At 33.3% G+C, this 13,278-nt stretch overlaps 1 protein-coding gene across 4 annotated transcripts in view; it reads left to right on the forward strand.

The window, feature by feature from the left end:
• Positions 1-13,278, forward strand: part of LOC134712692 (copine-8-like) — a 46,806-nt gene that overhangs the window by 4,450 nt on the left and 29,078 nt on the right. For 3 of the 4 annotated variants that reach the window (XM_063574486.1, XM_063574505.1, XM_063574495.1), the window contains exons 4-10: positions 614-653; positions 1,547-1,620; positions 2,008-2,036; positions 3,264-3,292; positions 3,750-3,853; positions 12,223-12,327; positions 12,936-12,977. In XM_063574486.1, the coding sequence (XP_063430556.1) occupies positions 614-653; positions 1,547-1,620; positions 2,008-2,036; positions 3,264-3,292; positions 3,750-3,853; positions 12,223-12,327; positions 12,936-12,977 (423 nt within the window). Of the gene's footprint in view, positions 1-613; positions 654-1,334; positions 1,390-1,546; positions 1,621-2,007; positions 2,037-3,263; positions 3,293-3,749; positions 3,854-12,222; positions 12,328-12,935; positions 12,978-13,278 lie in introns of those variants that run through there. The other variant, XM_063574515.1, reaches the window with a different exon arrangement.

The raw sequence follows: 13,278 nt of genomic DNA on the forward strand, positions 1-13,278 counted from the left end.
GTAAACTTTTATACACATGAAACATGAGGAATAATTGTCCGTGTTTGACATTGATGGATGTCTGGTTACAAGTTATTATTTGTATATGAATACTGTACAGGATAAACAAGTCCATGAAGTCCTTACAAATTAAACAACAAAAATAAACACAGACAACTATAAAATTATATGTAAAACCATAAGAATTTTGCTTCGAGTTTGCTGTAAGGTTGCTGGTGAGCTGGTCTGGTTCAAGTAGCCTGGTAACTTAATTTACTTTACCAAATGCCAGGAACCTCTTCCAGATGCATTCAATATGTAATGCCCTCCATCCTTGTCAACTCACTTTGTAGTACCAACATAGACAATTATTTATTGTTTGATTTTTTTTTTTAATCTAGATATCAATGAAATGCATCTGCCTGTTGCCGTTTAGCTCTGACATACTAATTATGAATATTAAAACAAAAAAAACAAGCACCTATCAAAAAAGAATAGACATAAAGTTTGTGTTGATAGCTTCTTGTTAACATTGATACTACTGTCTGTATCATATTCTATTTTCAGTATGATTTATTAATGTTTTGGTCCAAATGTAAATATTTTGTTTTAATAATTGCATTCTCTGTTACAGTTATGATGTTGATTCTCCAAGCTCTAGACTTGAAGCTCAGGTGAGATAAAAAAAAAACAACACCAAAACAACCTATCATTGTACATTGTATGCAAGTGTTCTAGGTCTTATGATAACAGATAAATGCACATTTTCACATTTATATTTGTCCCATGTTACAAGTGGGTCCTCTATGCACTGAGAAAAAATCCTGTACCTGGAGGTGAGCTTCAGCTGGGCCTTGAAGAATGATTAATATTAGTTCAGTGATATAGATGCCAAACTATCAGAGAATTACAGCCAAATAACAAAATAAAATCATCGACTAAACAAATAAAGATGCTGTGATATGATATATTTACCACAATTTTAGATATTGTTGTGAATAAAGGATAAAAAATATACATACACTAATACAGATAAGAGAAATTTAAAATTTCTTTAGTACAGCATTTGATTAATACCTTGATATAAATATTTTTTCTGTAATAAAGGCAGAATGTGCCAACTTTTGTTGCAGAGTTGATGAGTGAGAACATGGTCATTATTCATTTACATCAATATCTTTATAATAAAGAGTACAATAAACAACTTTTATTAAAAACAAAATAGAAATGTGTAATTATACCTCTTTGAATAGATACATAATACGTAATTGTAATTACAAAATGATGTACCAGTACTTCCTTTCATGTTTCCTGACAGTACATATGTACAAAAATGTACTAGGTAGATCAAAACAAGTTAAATTTTGTTGTTAAATGAGGTTTGCATTGATTGTTAGTAAGCCAATTTATGTGAGTCAAACAAATTTTAAACGACTTAGTTTTCCATATTAATTATTTTACATTACTAATTTTCTGACAGGATATAAAACATTTAAAATGTGACGTGCTGTATGATATAAAATTGAATTTCTTTAAAACTTTATTTTATATTATCTTTTTATTTTAGGACTTTTTAGGAAGACTTGAGTGCACACTTGGGGAAATTGTGGGGCTTGGTGGAAAGATTGAAAAAAAGTTGGAGTAAGTTGACATTTTACAAGAATTAAAATCATCACTCTGCATGTATTTGTGCCTAGTATACAGTTTATAGTTAAAGGTTTTTAAAAAACAGGGAAAAGGAATATATAATTTTTTCAAAGAGACAACAAGAGAATTGTTTACATAATGAAAAGACTTGGACTTCTTTGAAAACTTATAAACCTTAGACTAGTTTTCCTTGTAAGTCAAAATATAATTATAGATTCATTTTAACTGGAAATTTATTTCTTAAAGTGTAGGCAGTTTTATAGTAAATGAGGGTTGATTTAAGTGCACAGTTTACAGTTCATATTTGTTCTGTCAATTTTCTATGTAAATTTAAGCGTAATCTTATTTAGGTGCATCACATGTCTCACCTTCTTATTTCAGAGGTATTAAAGGATTGGGACAAATTACAGGTAAGACATGTATGTAACTGGAGAGGCCTTAGACTTTGGGTAGAGAGATGTTTTAAACACTTTTAGGCCTGTGTTAATGAAGATGTATTTAACAGTTTTAACAATGCTTTTTAAGCATTCATGTGATAAGAAATTAAAAAAATGATAATTGTTACTAAGTTGATTAGAATATATTTAATGCATAACTTAAATTATCAACAGAAATAGTATTTCTTCTGAAAAAAACTTATTAATTTTTGAAAATAACAATTGATTACATGTTGCTTAACATCCAGTCGCAAATATTTCATGTATTTGAAAGATGTAAACAATTATAACTGTGTATAACAACATTCGATCAGTGCAAAGCTTTCATGGGTTGTCAAGTTCCTTAAACCCCCCTAGAGGTAGTAGTAGAAGTGTATAAGATTTATAAAAAATGATGGATTTTTGTCACACTTTTGACTGAACTGGAAAATTAGAAAGTGTGTAACTTCAGTAAAGTCAAGTTTTGTAGTCTGGACCATTTGAATTAAGGCTTTTCTTTTTAAAAGATTACACAAATAAGAAAGAGGTCTTCAGGACTAATTGAAATCCAAACACTTACGAAATTCCTAACAGAATTTTTTAAGTTGATCCTGACAATTTCATAAGAGCACATTTATTTCACAACCCGTGAATGCTTGATTGATTGTTGGTTGCTGAACGTCCAGTGGCAAATATTTCATGCATATTCAGGACGAGAACAAGTTAATAAAATACAATTTGTAGGTTGTGTCATAATAGATGTCATTTGTGATGATGGTCTGGGAAAATTGGACTGCCACTGGAAAATGAGGGTACATGTATATTGGATAGGGACAAAAATTTTGCCTTACAACAGGCCACCTACAGGCCCCCAAAGAGTTGTTGCAATGGTTCTTAACGTACAAAGGGCGTTGCACTCTCTTTACACGAGACAACGTCCCCAATCTGAACGGACATGGCTGTGAACTTAATTCATCCCGCACAGCCAAATGGACACCCACTTCGGCAAGCGTTTTACTGCCAGTCAGAAGAAGACCAAGTGACCATATTTTATTCTCTAGTCACCCTTGGGGGACAACCTTTGAATGTATTGAGAACATAGTTTCAGCATTGAACAGTATACTCTATAATATGTTCAAGCACTAGATTTGAAAATCCCTCAGTAATCACACATGATTAATCAGCTGTGCACTCATAATATGATTTATATTCTACTTTCAGTTAGAGCAGAAGAGGTCAGCTCCTGCAAGGTAAGCTATTTTGAGGGTATCTAATATGTCATAATAGAAAAACAAATGATATGGAGTATTCAGTAATGACACAAAATCAGAGGGGGTTAGGATAAAGAACTTGTTCAAAGTTACAAATTTAACAGAAATTATGAATCTTTCATATGTCCATCTCTAAGATTAAAATACTAATTTTTCTTAAATGATTTAAATAGAATAATAATAACTCACTTGCACCTTCTGTTGATAAATTTATAATTATTCCAAAATGTACAGAGTTTGTCTGGTGGTCTTATTTATTATTATACTTTCTATATTTATTACATACTGAGGATTACTTCTTCAGCTTTTATATTCAAATCAATGTTCAGATTTTTTTTTTCAGAAATGTTCTAGTTTTGAAGTCACTTTAACAGTTAAAAATTGAGAAGATTTGAATGTGTAAGATATATTGAATATTTTGTTTTGTTATTAATAGGAGTCAGCAACGTTACATTTTAATGCTACTAAATTGGACAAGAAAGATTTTCTGGGCAAGTCGGATCCCTTCCTGATTTTTTACAAGGCAAATGAAGATACCAGGTAAATAGTAACATCACACCTGAAGGTTATGAACTATCTTGGATTTTATCTATTAACATTGAATTCTTTCAGCAAGATTATACTTCAAATATTTTACATTTATTTCAAGAAAAATAGACAATAAAAAATAAGCATTTAAAAAGAAACCTATTCCTTCCTACCAAAAATAACAATACCACATGTGACTTACATTTATATATAACAAAACGTTTGACAGTGCTTGGATTTTGTCAACATCTTTTATAAAATATTTTTTTTTTTACTGTTTTTCTATTAAAGCAATTTATGTGTGACAAGTCATTTATGCAACTGTAGATTTTGAGTACTGTTATCTTTTTTTAACTATAGATTGCATTTTTTTTTAAAGATTCTAGGAACAAATAAGTTTCTAAAAATCTCAATCCTTCAATATCAGATATAAATATGCACCTTTAAATTTTATAAGAAATTGTTATCTAAATACATATACAACCAGATGTTTGAGACAGCAACCTATTTAATCAAACATGATATCTAGAGGTCACTTTCAATATTTAAAAAAACATAAAAACATAACGGAAAGATAAACTCTGATAGGGATTCTGACTAACACCTAGATAAACTCTGACAAAGATTCTGACTAACATTCAGATAAACTCTGACAGGGATTCTGACTAACATTCAGATAAACTCTGACAGGGATTCTGACTAACACCCAGATAAACTCTGACAAAGATTCTGACTAACACCTAGATAAACTCTGACAAAGATTCTGACTAACATTCAGATAAACTCTGACAGGGATTCTGACTAACACCTAGAAAAACTCTGACAAAGATTCTGACTAACATTCAGATAAACTCTGATAGGGATTCTGACTAACACCCAGATAAACTCTGACAAAGATTCTGACTAACATTCAGATAAACTCTGACAGGGATTCTGACTAACATTCAGATAAACTCTGACAGGGATTCTGACTAACATTCAGATAAACTCTGACAGGGATTCTGACTAACACCTAGATAAACTCTGACAAAGATTCTGACTAACATTCAGATAAACTCTGACAGGGATTCTGACTAACACCTAGATAAACTCTGACAAAGATTCTGACTAACACCTAGAAAAACTCTGACAAAGATTCTGACTAACACCTAGAAAAACTCTGACAAAGATTCTGACTAACATTCAGATAAACTCTGACAGGGATTCTGACTAACACCTAGAAAAACTCTGACAAAGATTCTGACTAACATTCAGATAAACTCTGACAGGGATTCTGACTAACACCTAGATAAACTCTGACAAAGATTCTGACTAACATTCAGATAAACTCTGACAGGGATTCTGACTAACACCTAGATAAACTCTGACAGGGATTCTGACTAACACCTAGATAAACTCTGACAGGGATTCTGACTAACACCTAGATAAACTCTGACAAAGATTCTGACTAACATTCAGATAAACTCTGACAGGGATTCTGACTAACATTCAGATAAACTCTGATAGGGATTCTGACTAACACCTAGAAAAACTCTGACAAAGATTCTGACTAACATTCAGATAAACTCTGATAGGGATTCTGACTAACACCCAGATAAACTCTGACAAAGATTCTGACTAACATTCAGATAAACTCTGACAGGGATTCTGACTAACACCCAGATAAACTCTGACAAAGATTCTGACTAACATTCAGATAAACTCTGACAGGGATTCTGACTAACATTCAGATAAACTCTGACAGGGATTCTGACTAACACCTAGATTAAGTCTGACAGGGATTATGACTTACACCCAGATAAACACTGACAGGGATTCTGATTAACACCTAGATACACTTTGACAGGGATTCTGACTAACACCTAGATTAACTCTGACAGGGATTCTGACTAACACCTAGATAAACTCTGACAAAGATTCTGACTAACATTCAGATAAACTCTGACAGGGATTCTGACTAACATTCAGATAAACTCTGATAGGGATTCTGACTAACACCTAGAAAAACTCTGACAAAGATTCTGACTAACATTCAGATAAACTCTGATAGGGATTCTGACTAACACCCAGATAAACTCTGACAAAGATTCTGACTAACATTCAGATAAACTCTGACAGGGATTCTGACTAACACCCAGATAAACTCTGACAAAGATTCTGACTAACATTCAGATAAACTCTGACAGGGATTCTGACTAACATTCAGATAAACTCTGACAGGGATTCTGACTAACACCTAGATTAAGTCTGACAGGGATTATGACTTACACCCAGATAAACACTGACAGGGATTCTGATTAACACCTAGATACACTCTGACAGGGATTCTGACTAACACCTAGATTAACTCTGACAGGGATTCTGACTAACACCCAGATAAACACTGACAGGGATTCTGATTAACACCTAGATACACTCTGACAGGGAATCTGACTAACACCCAGATAAACACTGACAGGGATTCTGACTAACACCTAGATAAACTCTGACAGGGATTCTGACTAACACCTAGATAAACTCTGACAGGGATTCTGACTAACACCTAGATAAACTCTGACAAAGATTCTGACTAACATTCAGATAAACTCTGACAGGGATTCTGACTAACACCTAGATAAACTCTGACAAAGATTCTGACTAACACCTAGATAAACTCTGACAGGGAATCTGACTAACACCTAGATAAACTCTGACAAAGATTCTGACTAACATTCAGATAAACTCTGACAGGGATTCTGACTAACACCTAGATAAACTCTGACAAAGATTCTGACTAACACCTAGATAAACTCTGACAGGGAATCTGACTAACACCTAGATAAACTCTGATAGGGATTCTGACTAACACCTAGATAAACTCTGACAGGGATTCTGACTAACATTCAGATAAACTCTGACAGGGATTCTGACTAACATTCAGATAAACTCTGACAGGGATTCTGACTAACACCCAGATAAACACTGACAGGGATTCTGATTAACACCTAGATACACTCTGACAGGGAATCTGACTAACACCTAGATAAACTCTGACAGGGATTCTGACTAACACCTAGATAAACTCTGACAGGGATTCTGACTAACACCTAGATAAACTCTGACAGGGATTCTGACTAACACCTAGATAAACTCTGACAAAGATTCTGACTAACATTCAGATAAACTCTGATAGGGATTCTGACTAACACCTAGATAAACTCTGACAAAGATTCTGACTAACATTCAGATAAACTCTGACAGGGATTCTGACTAACATTCAGATAAACTCTGACAGGGATTCTGACTAACACCTAGATAAACTCTGACAGGGATTCTGACTAACACCTAGATAAACTCTGACAAAGATTCTGACTAACATTCAGATAAACTCTGACAGGGATTCTGACTAACACCTAGATAAACTCTGACAGGGATTCTGACTAACACCTAGATAAACTCTGACAGGGATTCTGACTAACACCTAGATAAACTCTGACAGGAATTCTGACTATAACCTAGATAAACACTGACAAGGCTATTGACTTTCATCCAGATAAACATTGACAAAGGGACTACTAACACAAAGGTTCCTGGTTCGATTCCAGTTAGGGATGAAACTTTCAGGAACTCAATTTTCGGCTCTCCCTCGACACCATTTGCGAGTATTGTCTTGAGGAAACAATGATAGTCCGTCGGAAGGGGAAGATAAATGGCTGACCCGTGTTAAGAGAGAGCCATATCTCTTGCACGTTAAATACACCCTTGTAGATTTTGAAAAAGAGTAGGCTAATGCCGCTACAAGGCAGCACTCGGACCGGCAAAGTGGAAAGGGATTAATATAAGTTGAAAAACTTGTTTCCCAATCCACTATAAATATATATGTTTAAACTATTGACAGGGTTTCTAACTTACACCTAGATAAATAATGTAAAAGCTTCTCTGATTTACACATAGATAAAAACTGAAAAGGCTTCTAACTTACACCTGAAATAATGCTTCTGACATACACCTAGATAAACACTGACAAGCCTTCTCTGACTTACACCTGAAATAATTCTTCTGATATACACCTAGATAAACACTGACAGGCCTTCTCTAACTTACACCTGGAATAATGCTTCTGTCATACACCCAGATAAACACTGACAAGCCTTCTCTGACTTACACATAGATAAACACTGGAAAGGCTTCTAACCTAAACCTAAAATAAGGCTTCTGATTTACACCTAGATAAAGACTGACAATGCTTCTGACTAAGGCCTGAATAAACACTGACAAAACTATTGACTTACACCTAGATAACCACTGACAAGGTTTCTGACTTATACCTATATAACACTGACTGGGCTTTCGACTTACACCTAGATAAACACTGACAAGGCTTCTGACTTATACCTAGATAAACACTGACAGGGCTTCCGACTAACACCTAGATAAACACTGACAAGGCGTCTTAAACTGGACCCCTGTTGTGTTCACTTATCGCTACACTGACAACAGGTATGGCCTAAAACCTGTGGTCAGAATTTTGACCACGGGATTTAATAATTCGACAAGACTAGCACATCATGGGCCAGGTTTAATTATGTGCTATACTGTTAACAAATCAAAGAAAAATTAGCACATTAATTACCCTACTGTATCTGAAGGCAGTGATTGTGCTAGCGCTCGTCACTTTCGTATTTTACGAAAAGGTTTTCGAAATGACGAAAATATTTCATATCAATTTCGTCACTTAAATTTGGAAAGTGTAAAAATATTTACACATCAAATTACTTGACTTCTACCTGTTTTTATGTTTCTGACAAGTTTATGACCCTCAGGTAATAAACGTTTACCAAAGGTGTTAAAAGTTGTGATGACAAGTAATCCGCCTATCGCCAATCAGATGGGTCACTAATCCCTTAATTATTTTTATAAAACCTCATAAATGACCATCATAATGATCTGTTTAAATTAAATCAGTCAGTCAGCATTTCATTTTTATCATTTCTCACAATTCTGTCGTATTTTCGTCATTTGAACAAAATGATAATCTTCCCGGACATTTCAACTTTATTTAATTTCAAATTTCCCTTACGATCATAATTTGCAGTTTGAGGTCGTAGTCTCGTCATTTTAACGTATTTTCGTCATACTTTATATAAATATTCATTAAAAACTTTCAACAACTTCGATTAAAAAGAATGAACTTTATTCGAAACGTAAATAAATATTTTCACTTGCAAACAGGTGCTTCCTGTTCTATGTATTGCGCATGCGTAAAAGTTCGTAGATGAATCCAGTTTTATTCTGAAATTATTATTCAATTGTCACTTCCCGTTTTCATTTCTTTTCGTTTAAAAATCGAAAGTAAACGTGATCTACAGTCTACAGTCATTAGAATCGTCACATTTAGTATAGATGCAGATCCTTCTATCCAATATTAAAGAAATTGATTCCAAATAGATATTCAAACGTATTTTCAAGGATATAAATGATTGTGAAGTGAAAAAGTCGTTACAAGTTCATTTGTGCAGTGGTTTAAAAATTAGAGGCACCCAACTTTTGTTGATCAGGGGTGTGCCCTGAAAATAACTGAAGTAAAGCTGTGAACCATATTACCAGATCCCTGTTCTTATCTCCATATCTTAGCATCACATCAGTCAATTCATTCAATATTGCCAATAACTGCCTACATTAGCAATCCTAAAGTCTCCAAAGATCCTAGACTAGTCCTTGAAGGACTTGGACATATATGTATAGCTAGCTTGATAAACATCCTAGACCCCTTGCTATTATAAAAAATAAGGCTGATTTTTATCACGCGCAAAAGTGACTAAAGCCCTAAAAATCCTAGCTGAAACCCTGCTGAAGGGAATAAAAGGTACCGGCTCAGTTTGTCAAGAACATGCTAACACACTCTTTGGTCATTTATCTTCGCTACTACCATGGGGTTAATTAACAGATACTTGTTTATTTTGCGGCAACGCAGTATTAACATTTGAGGTCAATTTCCTACAACTTTAAATGGCCAATTTTATTAGCAAATCGTTGAATTTGTAAGACTCGTCCAATTAATACCAATGTGACAATAGCTCCAACCCGTTCCTTCGGTGCGAAGCTTTATATAGAACGGCGGACCAGTTTAAAGGCATCTCTGACTTACACCTAGTTAAAACACTGAATAATCTTCTGACTTACATTCAGTTTAACACTGACAAAGCTATTGACTAACACCTAGATAAACACTGACAAGGCTATTGACTAACACCTAGATAAACATTGACAAGGCTTGACCAACACCTAGATAAACACTGACAGGGCTTCTGACTTATACCTAGATAAACACTGACTGGGCTTCCAACTAACACCTAGATAAACACTGACAAGGCGTCTCTGACTTAAACCTAGTTAAACACTGAATAATCTTTTGACTTACATCCAGTTAAACACTGACAAAGCTATTGACTAACACCTAGATAAACACTGACAAGGCTATTGAATAACACCTAGATAAATACTGACAAGGCTATTGACTAACATCTAGATAAACACTGACAGGGCTTCTGACTTATACCTAGATAAACACTGACAGGGCTTCCAGCTTACACCTAGATAAACACTGACCCTTTCGGAGAACCTGAGATAACCCTCAGGTTTTGGTTGGGTATGTGTTGTTTATTCTTTAGTTTTCTATGTTGTGTCATGTGTTCTATTATTTGTCTGTTTGAAAATAAAATGACAATGTCATGGCTAACAGAGAAAAAGACAAACAGACAAATAATAGAATTATTTTCAATCTATGAGTTTGACTGTCCCTCTGGTATCTTTCGCCCCTCTTTAACACCTAAATAAACACTGACAAGGCTTATCTGACTTAAAATTGTTTTGTGTTTTCAGCTTGTCAATCCATTGTAAATATATATTCAATCTGAACATTTCTGTACTAATTTATATCTTTGCTCATATATGTATAGGTAAATAAGCTAATATTTCAGTACAAAGTAACATTTCTTTCTATGTGTGTTTTGTTAACAATGTAGCTATTTCTCATATGTGAGCTGCCCTATTGTCTTATAAGTCTGAATGATTTACTTTTCTCAAGGCTGTTTTTTATTAGAATTGTTTAAATCACATGTACAAGCATACATTTATTTCTTGTTCTTAACAGTTGGATGATGCTTAAAAAATTGCATAAATTAAAATTGCTAATGCTTTCATAAGCTTTGATTTTGTATGTTGTTTTTTTATTTCAATTTCAGAACAGGGTAACAATTTCATTATAATCCTTGCACTGTACCACTTCAAACTTTCAAACTCTATATACATCTTCATATACTCAGATTTTTAATGAGGAAAAGACCTCACTTGGCAAATGTACTTCCACCTGCTATTTCCATCAAACTTTTATAGTTAATTATGTCTATGCTAGAAATTTGCTGAACTAGGTTATATATCTACACAATGTGCATCAAACAAAAAAATACAGATTCTTGTAGTTTGTTTTGACTAGTATTTCTAGAATAGCACACCTTATATACACTCCAGACCAATTATCTAATACAAGATAAAAGCAAAATCTCATTTGTCGTGCCTTTGTTGATGCTGTATGGATTGAAAGGAGTAGGTCCGGTAAGGGCTGATTTTGGCCTCAAATTTCAGGTTCATCGAACAAAAGATTTGGGACACTTTTTAAACACTTAAGTGTGTATTAAAATTGATTCAATTAGTTTGTGTAAAAGATTTTAACTGATTTCGTCATGAAAAACGCTCAGATTCAAACTTAAATATGAAAAATCTAACAAATATGCCAAAAACGTCACTTTTCAGATGTTTTTTGTCAAAAATGAAAGTGGCCCCATCCGTGTTCATCCTCAACCTTTATATATGTTATGTATTATCATCAAATACAACTTACATTTCAATATTATGAATGAACACGAATGCGGCCACTTTCATTTTGGACAGAAACCGTCTAAAATTTAACTAAAATGCTAGAATTGTGAAGATTTCAGTAATTTAGCATGACTTTATGATGCTAGTTCTGGATATATGTGCATTTTATTGTAAAAAAAAGTCCTTATTTATGTGGCAGAAGCATACTTTTGTAAAACTGCTATATTTTAGGGCCAAAAAGGGGTCTTACTGAACCTACTCCTTTGGCTAATAATCAACAATTGATTTTAAAACTGCATTTTCAATAAAGTTTGAATTTTTTACATATATATCTAGAGTTTACATTTAATACGATGATGGACTGTTTTAGAATTAGAAATGTTTGCATACATTTAAATTTAATATGATAAGGTTGATGTACAATAGACAAAAGTGTAATATTATTATAACATATAAGTTATGATTGTCTGTTTTGTCAATGAACAGGTTAAACATGGGTTAAATGACATTTTTATTTATTACAGTTACACAGCCGTACATAAAACAGAGGTGATAAAGAATACTCTGAATCCAACATGGCGACCTTTCTTAATACCTCTACGGACATTATGTAATGGAGATTATGACAGGTTAATATTTCTAAACTGCTTCCAATTTTATGATTCAATTGAGTATAAGAATGGTATATTAAGATTTTTACCTAATTGTATATAATGGAAAAGGGTAAGAGGATTTTTTACCTAAATCATTGTTTCAAAAATATTTTTGTGCCTAAGAAAATACATAAACTGCTGACATGGCCCAAATTAAACACTTAATTTTTTAAGTAGCAGAATGAAACATAATTACCAAAATGCTTGTTTTTAAATTGCTTGAAGAAAACTATTCATTTTAAGGGTGTACCCAACACTTTGACTATCATATATTTGGCTCGTTTAATTTCATGAAATTTTGACAAAATATTTTCCTTGAATTGTTAACACAAACTAAAAAATTTCAAGAAATTTGAACCACACAATTTACACAAATAAATTCTTTGGATAAATAGCAGTTTGACAAACTCTAATGAACATGATATAGGCTCTAAATAAAATTTCAATCAAATATTGCCATACAAGTTTTTGCTGCTAATTACTCCTGTTATGCAAATTCAACTTTTCATTATGGGAATATGAAGGAAAATACCTTCTGTATCAATACAACTTGGTACTGATAAAAAGTTTATTTCTATTTTTAGATCTATCAAAGTAGAATGTTATGACTGGGACAGTGATGGGAGGTAAGGTATTGTTTTATTATGTGGTCATTCACATGGTCACTTTGTTATGTGGTTATTCAGATGGTCACTTTGTTATGTGGTCATTCAGATGGTCACTTTGTTATGTGGTCATTCAGATGGTCACTTTGTTATATGGTCATTCAGATGGTCACTTTGTTATGTGGTTATTCAGATGGTCACTTTGTTATGTGGTTATTCAGATGGTCACTTTGTTATGTGGTTATTCAGATGGTCACTTTGTTATGTGGTTATTCAGATGGTCACTTTGTTATGTGGTTATTCAGATGGTCACTTTGTTATG

Source organism: Mytilus trossulus, chromosome 1 (genome assembly GCF_036588685.1).
Source record: "Mytilus trossulus isolate FHL-02 chromosome 1, PNRI_Mtr1.1.1.hap1, whole genome shotgun sequence".
NCBI classification, from domain to species: Eukaryota; Metazoa; Mollusca; class Bivalvia; order Mytilida; family Mytilidae; genus Mytilus; species Mytilus trossulus.